Here is a 9,345-nt window from a genome sequence, read left to right on the forward strand (position 1 = left end):
TGTGGTTAATGAGTTTAGCCAATTAATCTCATATCGTTATAGCTTTTGATCAGTAGGCTCATTAGATTTTCCTCCTAGCTCTTAAAGGGTAATGAGATTTATTTATATTGGTTGTAATTTGAAATAATCAGATTTACTTTGGAAATTAGTATAGTGCATGGTGATACGTTATAATATAAAATTTATATTTTAATTAAACTTTATTATATAAATTTAATTTTAGATATGGTTCAGAAATAATTTATGAGAGATAATATATTTGAATGAGTTCAAGTATTAATTTAATGTGAATTGAATTCATATTAAAACTATAGGTTAAAGCTTAATATGTATATGATACACATTAAAACTATAAGTTATGAGAGAAATTTATATTTGAATATGATTCAAATTTGAGTTAAATTAAATATAAGATATTTAATTTAACGAGTAATTAATCGAAGAATTAATTAATAGTTTAGTTTAATTTTGGCATAGGTTAAATCCTAAATAAATAATATGTTTTTACAAGTAATTTCAACTTCCTTTTAAATTTTAACTTTTCTCTCTCTTAAACCTATACCTTAAAATCTTAACGTTTTCAAGTAATTTTACTTTCTTTTAAATTTTATTCTCTCTTGTTCTTGATTAATCTTAACAAGTTCTAAAGATTTAATAAATTTTGGAGTTTCACATTATTTTATGTTATAAGTTAAACATAAACCACCTATATGTCTGCCACATATTGTTCAAGTTAGTTCACATAACCTATTGATCTTAGTTTATTGGATTGAGTTTACTGCAGTTTTAATTGTCAATTAAAATGCTTATTATTTTATTAAATAAATAATATGTTTTTACAAAATACAAACTACTCGATATATGAGATTTAAGACACAAAATCCAACAATATGATCCACATGCGTCCAATAACATGAATAATAATCATTGAAAACATGATTGAAACCAGAGCTATACAAATAATTAAGTTCAAACTCTAACAAATACATCGACATAAAAGAAAATCACCAGAAGTCCAAGCTAAAAGAAGGTACCTTAGCCCATTATAGACATGTCAAGCACATGAGCAAACAAAAAACATAGAAGAAAATAGAGAGAATCTGATATCTAAGCTATTGGAATGAGACCAAAATAACCTAGGCGGCGAAATTATTCTTCTGTAAAATCAGATTGATGACACAACTCTGACGAAAACTTGCACAGAGATCATCTTTGGAACATTATGGTGCTCCATGCTTTTAACAAATATGGGCGGTTATTCTTCCTTGCATCACTGTGCACAGCGCCATGGGACGACATAGCGCTGACGAGGCTGCAGCAAAAATCATCGATTATTCATCCTTTGACTTTGATAAATGCAATTAGACGTTTTTGCTTGTCTTTAACTCTAGTTCGTCATTATCACCCACCTTTAAGATGGAAAGTCATGTCAATTACCGCTAAATTAAGTTCACTTTGGCAATAAAATTCCATTTAGTCTCTTCAACAAATGTGGAAAAAAAGAATTGGATGAATACCAATGTGCTATCGAGGACCCGACACTTGTTGGGATGAAATGTAAGAGAAAGTAGAAATGATGTCATTATTATTCTTCTCGCGATTATGGGGATGACCATGTCTTGTTGATGTCGATGTTGCTAATGTCAATGCTCTTTGCAATGCAAACGGATCTTGCAAAGTCAAGTTTTCGACCATGGTCGCCTCACTGAATCTGCGTCCATACAAATACAAGAAGCTAAGGGATTCAACAATCGGGTCAGCCATAGGAATCCCTCCTTCTAACATCCCCACAACGTTGGCCATAGTTGGCCTCATCGCTGGATCCTCATGCACACAACATAGCCCCACTCGTACGAGCATCTCAACCTCATCACTTCTCACTTTCCCTTCCAACCTTGGATCCACCAACTCCAAGTACCTTCCTTCCATATGCATTTGTAATGCAAGCAGAGGAAAATACACCCTCTCCTCTTCCTGCAACAACCAGTTCTTCCTCCCTCTAACAATTTCCAACACCACCATTCCAAAGCTATAAACATCCGTCTTATCAGAAATGGTCGAACTAGTGAGCCACTCAGGCGCGAGATACCCCCGAGTCCCTCTTAGAGTTGTGAACAAACCCGATTGTTCAGGAGTGAGAAGCTTGGAGAGTCCGAAATCAGAAATCTTGACCCCCAAACTATCGTTCAAAAGAATATTCTCCGGCTTCACATCACAATGGATGATCTTATGGTCACACCCACTATGCAAATATGCAAGTCCTCTAGCAGTCCCTAATGTTATTTGAAACCTATCTTTCCACTCCAAAACTGGGTCATCCCCATCTACAAAGAGAGCCTCATCCAATGACCCTCTGTTCATATACTCCAAAACTAAAACACGATGCCTTCCTTGCAAGCAAAACCCTTTCAATCTCACCAAATTTACATGATGAATATTCCCAATCACGCCAATCTCTGCACAAAAATTCCTCCTTCCCTGCACTCCAAAGCTTGTAATTTTCTTCACTGCAACTATTGTTTTATCTGACAGAGTTCCTTTATAAACAATCCCAAATCCCCCACTTCCTATTTGTGTCTTGAAATTGTTGGTCGCAGTTGCAATCTCGTTGTAGCTGTACCGAATGGGTAACCCCGGAATCAATGACATTTCGAGCTCAGCTGACGAAGAAGAATCCGACCGCTGAAGCATCACCGAAATCCTCCATCTTCGAAACCAGAGAAGGAGTACAACAAATGTGATGACAAGAAAGAGTGCAGATGAAGGAATCAATATCAAACCCACCAACGGAATCCTTTTCCTACTCCTTCCTTCAGAAATTGGAGTAATTTGGAGAGTTTTTATGAAGCCAACACGACCTTTATTAGCTGACATAATGGAGCCAATCTGATTCCAAATTAAAAGACAAGAAGAGGAAGAATTTTCATAGAAAAGCCCCAAACAAGAACAATTCTTGGAGCACAAATATTTGCAAAATTGCAAGTCAACTCCATGAGTTACTGGCTCCATAAAAGTATTAGCAAAATAATCAACACCATTCATCAATCTCAAATACGAAAAGCTCGATTTCGAGTCCAATGAGCTAATATTCCCACAAGAAGAAGCAAGAGAAATGGATGAATCGGCTGGAACACAACCACCCCGTGAATCTCCGGTGAAACTTGGAGGACATGAACAAGTTCCGGCAGAACAGAGTTTCAACTTCCCACAAATTGTTGGAATTTGACAAATTTCTGAAGGACCTAAAAACTCTTCGACAAAACCCCCATTAATAAAGCTCATGATTTTGAATCTCCCATCAAACCCAAGTCTCCCAAATCTAAAAAAATCAGATGAAGAACCTGAATTCAAGTTCAAACTCACGTGCATCACCACCGTCGATCCATCTCCGGAAAAGAGATAAAGTCCAGAGGCATTCATAGCGAGGAAAGAAACAGGGGCATAAGAATGTGTAAAAGCCTTCAAGTCCATCGACAATTTCCAGAAAGTGATCCGATTCCACTGTAGCAATAAATCATTGGAAGTAAGAAGAAGGCGATACTGAGAGCCCCCAATCGAAATGTCGTGGTCGTCGGGCTGGGCCGGAAACAGAGAATTCATAACTGTGAGACGCTGTCCGACGACGATGGTATCGGTGGGATAATGAAAGGATTCCCAGAGAGAGACGTTGGAGTGGTCGAGGAGGAGGAGGTTGCCGGAGTCAAGGAGGAGCATGGAGGCGATAGGGGAGGAGAGAGGAGGAGTGGACCAGACGAGGAGGCCAGAGTCGTCGGAGAGAGAGAGGCCGGTGGGGGAGAGAGTGAGAAGGCTGGAAGTGGAAACGGGTTTGTTTGGATTAGCAGACCAAATAATGGAGTTGGATTGGACATGGATGATGAGGAAGAAGTAAAGGGAAGTATGGGAATTGGAATTAGTGATGGAGGCAGTGAAAAGGTTGTTTAGAGAGACGAGAAAGGCGCCTGAGACGTCGATGAACTGGAAATTGGAGGCTGTGAAATTGGGGGAAATGGAGGGAGAGGCAATAGGAGCTGAATAAAACAAATTGGGTAACACAAGAAGAAGGAATATGACAACAAAGCCCATACAGCGCCTCTTGCTCTGGCAAGCTTTTGCTCTACAAAAAGAAGAAGATGACAACGACGACGATGAGAAGAAGTTGGAAGAGGAACATAATTTCCTTTCCTCTTGGTTTTGGTATTATTATATGTTTACATGCAAAGCAAGACTCCAAAATTTGACTTGACACTTTCCTCCTACGATAATCTCAACATCTTCCCTCTCTTTTAACTATGTATGTTTTGTTTTATTTTATTATCAATATTCAACCACAATTCTTCCACATGTTTACTAATCCTAAATTAAAATTAGAAAATCCCTCAAAATTATCTTCTGTTGCTCCCAATGTAATTCACAACCAAATTCCACAGTGGAAATGCATTTCTTGACAATAAAGAGTCTCACACATTTCATACAAATTAGATGAGATCACTCCTCAAATTATCAAAATTAATGAATAATTCTAGTTTAAAATAGTGATCACTCAAGAAAGGAGATGATTTTATAACAAGCACAAATATGTGTTTATAATTAGTTCGTTTCTTGTAAAATAAAATTAAAAAAAGAAAAAAAAAATAACATAACATAACTTTAATTAAGAAGCTTACTAATAAAATATAATTTATGATTGCATAATTTTGATTCATCATAAAGTGGAAGCAAAAGGTCATGGGTTCCTTAAAAGAATGGTCATATGTTGAAACAAGGAGAACGCAATTAAAAAGAAATATTAATTGGTGGAACTAACTTGGGCCCTTTTTCTTTTAAGAGGACCAACTGCATTATAAAAATGTCAACTTTCACATGCTTGTAATTGAATGCAAGAGTAAGTTGATTTTATCCACATTTATTTATGCCAAGACGGATTCCAACTTTAGACTAAGTTTCAATTTTTTTATTTATTCAATCAATTTTGTCGGATTAAAGAATTCGTTAGTCACTATTTTTCTCTTTGATGACTACTGTCAGTTGACATATGCATGTACATGTAGACTAAACATTTATAATTTCAATTTTTCAATGGACTATGTCCCTACTCTTTTTTATTTTATTTCAACTTGGTTCTACTTTTCTAATTTTAAATATTTTTTTAGGTACTAACCCTCTTTTTTTTCTTAAAAAAATAAAATAATCATAATCATAATAATAAAATACTCAAATAATAATAATAATTTTGTTTGCCGTATGACATGAATGTCAATTGTATTGGTTAGTTGAGATAAATGTTCACCAGTTTTTTACTCTTTCATACTTGAGTTAATTGAGAAACAAACAATGGCGATGGCATGAGTTCATATAAAATAAAATTTTAGATTAATTGAAGTAATATCCAAACCATATTAGATTGTAAAAAAACGGAAAACAAAACTAACTGACTCACAACTAGCCGTACATCCAAAATTTGGTAGCAGGGGCTCAACAAATTTTTAGCCCATCAACCTCGTAAACATTATGATTGGAAGAGAAATTTTGAACCAATCACAAATTGTCACATCATTTATCATTGGCATCTATTCCAAATTGAAATTGAAGACATATATTAGCAAATACAAATAACGTCACGTGTTTTTATCAGGTGATGAAGTTAATTATTTTGATTTAATTAAATATTATTTATTTGAGTTAAACTTCAATTGAACCCAAAAATAGGCTTAATTTAGCTTAAATGCTAAATAAGGTCTAAATCCATATGAGTCCAAGGGTCTAATCCATGGACCAAGTTCAAGCCTATAAAGCTCACTAAAGAATTACGAGGAGTTCTTTTCATTTGTGAGGGTTTGGAAAGCTTTACTTCAAGGAGCCTAAAGAAAATTTTCCCAACAATCACAATACTACCTAGTTCCAAAAGTCGAACTACATCAAGCATACACATTCAACCAAGAGAGAATTAGAGGAGCAAGTTCTACCAATCGAATCACACTCGCATCAAACTTACATATGCACAAGTTCAACTCCAAGAAACATGTTTCTTCGGAAACCTCATGTAAACAAATAAACACGACTAGTAGTACCTCTCTACCTCTCATCTCTCTCTCGTTATCCAAAGCTACAAGCAAACTAATAGCACCAATGTCACACCCCTCTTGGACCACCTTCTCTTGACCTGGGAGATGGTGTGAAGTCAACTAATATTGTTCCCTTCTTCACATCACTAGCTGACTCTTAACCTCTTACCTCTATATGAAACACATGTGAACGCAAATTACACAACTCATATATATAAATGGAAACTTCAGTGCAACTCATTCATTAACAAACTCCAAAATGAGTTTTATACATACATTTTAACAAAACCATAAATACAAAATTCACCCATAACCGATTCTAATTCTAGACTAGAATAATTACACGACTGTATCTACCAAGTTTAAAACAACAAGACAACATACAAAAAGAAAATGAGACCCTTCAACAAATAAATAGCAGCATATTAGCATCTACCTGGAAAGTGGGAAAACAATTTGAAAAGTATGAGCTAAAAGAGCCAAATGAGTGACTGATTTCTTAAACAACATTTCATTAAACATTTAATCAATAATCATAACAAATATTTTTAAAACATTAACTTGCAAAACACTTAGAAAATATTATCTCAAATGGTTGTTCCTCGTCTAGAAATCAAGAATCTACTCTTCAGGAGATGGTAGAGCCAACTCAATATCAAATCCAAAGATTAGAGAAGGACACCCACAACTCTACCTTAAAGATAGGCGTCCCTAACTCTGTTCCTCAAAGATAAGTGTCCTTTTCTTAAATTTCTCAGTGCCTAATATCCTACCCCGTAGGACTATTGAGATAACTTGGACTAAACAAAACATGTGTAAAATCATAAGCCTTGTAAACAATGTTTCAATACGTTAAATAACTTTTTGCAACAAGCAAATCTCAAACCATAACCATGTCTTGTGATCAAACTTTTACACACTCATTTCTTCATGCTAGCCAAAAATATTCCCCAACAATTCATACTTATTAAATACTTTACAAATCACATGCTTTAGAAATAATTTGTAAATCAAATAACTCAAAGCATGTTAAACATTTCAAAGATATCCTTTGTAAATCTCATAACTCAAACATTTGTCTCAAAGCATTCTTTTAAACATCAACTAGTAAAACATAGTTCGGAATCACTTTAGAATATTTCATTTTGTCACTCACAGATACAAGCTAAATCCTTAGCCTATAGATTTGTTTGATTCCTTCTTGACCTAAAACATTATCAAAACCCTACTTAGGAATGGCAAAAAATATTCAAAATGACTCAAAAATTCATTTTGGAATAGGTTGACGAGCATGCATGGACGATCGACTTTGCGTGCGTGCGAAAGAGCCATGAGCCACCTCCTAACCTCGTGTGCATTGTCGTGCGTTCGAGTGTCGCACGCATGTCATGTGCATTCATTGCTTGTCGCACACACGACATGCATTTTGGCACCCCCAACATCGTTTGTGCGCAACACCACCATGGTTCTCGACTACCATGTGCAATGCCCAAAAACTAGGTTTTCAACTAGACTCTTACTTCCAACTTTCGAGGTTAATAACTAAAAATCCAGAACTCAAATGATCAATTTTCCTTTTTCAAAGTTGCTTACTTCCAACTTTCGAGGTTAATAACTAAAAAGCATGCCTAAGGAATGTTTAAGTTTTTGGTAGGCATGTTGCATACTCTAGACAACCAAGAAAGGTCAAGAGAACTTCTAAGAATAGAGAATTGGGCGACCAAAGGTTGAGATGTTATATGGCTGAGAGGTTGACAAAGAAACATTTATAAGACAAAGCTAAATAACTAAGGACGTGTTAGGTGAGCAAGAAACTTTGGTTGAAAGATTGGCTAGGTGAGGAAGAAATTCTAGCTAGGCATTTTGGAAGTGTCAAAAACCCCTAAAGAGGTTTGCATGTGGCCATAGGCCGTCTAGCCAAGAGGGTTATGCAACTGATAGGGATATATGCTCAAGAGGGGTGTCATGTGTCACAATCGCAATTTTTTATATGTAGGTCGAGCAATTGTGCAACCTTTGCTTAAATCCACTGAGTAGGTTAGCTTTATGAAAACCAAAAATTCACAAGTAGATTTTTAATATTATATTGGTATGAGATCGAAATTGAACAAAATAACTGCGTAGATTGTGACTGCAAATAAATTAGGGTTCCTTCTATTTAAGAGTACTAAAATTTCTATTGTGCAAGACAATGTCGTCTCAGATTGGTGCTTAGTGTTCTAAAAAATCGTTTCGTATATTTAATGTATGAAGTATAATACCTAATATACATTCTTCGTGAACTGAAAATAATTTCGTAAACATAATGGTTGTACATGAGCAAGAGGTATGTTTATTTATGAGTAAATATAATATTAAAGGTAGTATATATATGACTCATATGATTCCCATATAGCCGAAGTGGTCCCTATCACGTTATCACACAAGCCAACTTCAACTTCACGAACATGAACTTCATTCTCATTTAATGTATCCATTACAATTGGAGGATGAGGGTTTAAGTTATGAGCTTGGTTGCTGCCAGATACTGAATTGTAATCTTTGCTTAACACTTTTTTGCTTTGATTACTTTTAGGCTCAAATGAGACGTATAAAGGGACCTTTAATGGATTTTCACTAAGAAGATAAAACTTCAAATCACGGTCATTGCTTAACTCAAATGGAGGAGCTTCGTGTTCCACTTTTATCTCATAGATGCATCTTATCATTACGTCGAACTTTGAAGGGTCAACTTCTGCAAGGTCATATAATTCTGCCTGTAAATCTTTATGTGTTATTTCTTTACTGACAACGATGCCTTTTAACATGCCTCCTTCGTATTTTCTTCGCCTCTCATCCCACATACCACCGTAACGCACTAACATGGGAACATGTGACATCCTTAAACCACCTTATACTTTTCAATTGCTGCAAAAACTGATTTGAAGTTAGAATTTGACATATCACATAAACAAAGTTTATTAAAAAACAGTAGGTAAATACTAAATAAAACGTGCATAGTCACACCCTACATGTTTATGATATTGACAGCTACGAAATGTTTAGGATATTGCGAGATACAAAAAACAATAGTTAAAAGTCACCCTAAATCAATTCATTTCAGATTAAACATTTCAATTTAAGAACCTGCGAGATGTCTGCGAGATGTTTGCGAGATGTCTACCAGATGTTTGCGAGATAAAATAATAATAATGATAAACTTGCTAACATCATTTGAAACATCTTTAAAGCAACCTTAAATCAACCCTAAATCAACTTGAAACAATAAAAAATTATATTTGAT

The 9,345-nt window shown here is 35.2% G+C and overlaps 1 protein-coding gene across 3 annotated transcripts; it reads right to left on the reverse strand.

Moving 5' to 3' along the window:
• Positions 1-881: 881 nt before the first annotated feature.
• Positions 882-4,249, reverse strand: LOC101204056 (G-type lectin S-receptor-like serine/threonine-protein kinase At5g35370). Of its 3 annotated transcripts, none has more exons than XR_969278.2 (2): positions 1,410-4,249; positions 882-1,312 (listed from the first exon to the last, which is right to left on the reverse strand). XR_969278.2 is itself a non-coding variant. In XM_011655440.2 (2 exons), the coding sequence occupies exon 1, from the start codon at positions 4,081-4,083 to the stop codon at positions 1,525-1,527; it is 2,559 nt and encodes an 852-aa protein (XP_011653742.1). In that variant the 5' UTR covers positions 4,084-4,249; the 3' UTR covers positions 882-1,312; positions 1,518-1,524. The 3 variants fall into 3 exon arrangements, 2 of the variants coding, with proteins under 2 accessions (XP_011653742.1, XP_011653741.1); XM_011655440.2 differs by having other exon boundaries at positions 1,518-4,249; XM_011655439.2 differs by having other exon boundaries at positions 882-1,409; positions 1,518-4,249.
• Between the last annotated feature and the right edge of the window lie 5,096 nt (positions 4,250-9,345).

Source organism: Cucumis sativus, chromosome 4 (assembly GCF_000004075.3).
Source record: "Cucumis sativus cultivar 9930 chromosome 4, Cucumber_9930_V3, whole genome shotgun sequence".
Lineage (NCBI taxonomy): Eukaryota > Viridiplantae > Streptophyta > Magnoliopsida > Cucurbitales > Cucurbitaceae > Cucumis > Cucumis sativus.

Coding starts and splice junctions, on each gene's coding strand:
- LOC101204056 (XM_011655440.2), bottom strand. CDS start 4,083: ATGGGCTTTGTTGTCATATTCCTTCTTCTTGTGTTACCCAATTTGTTT.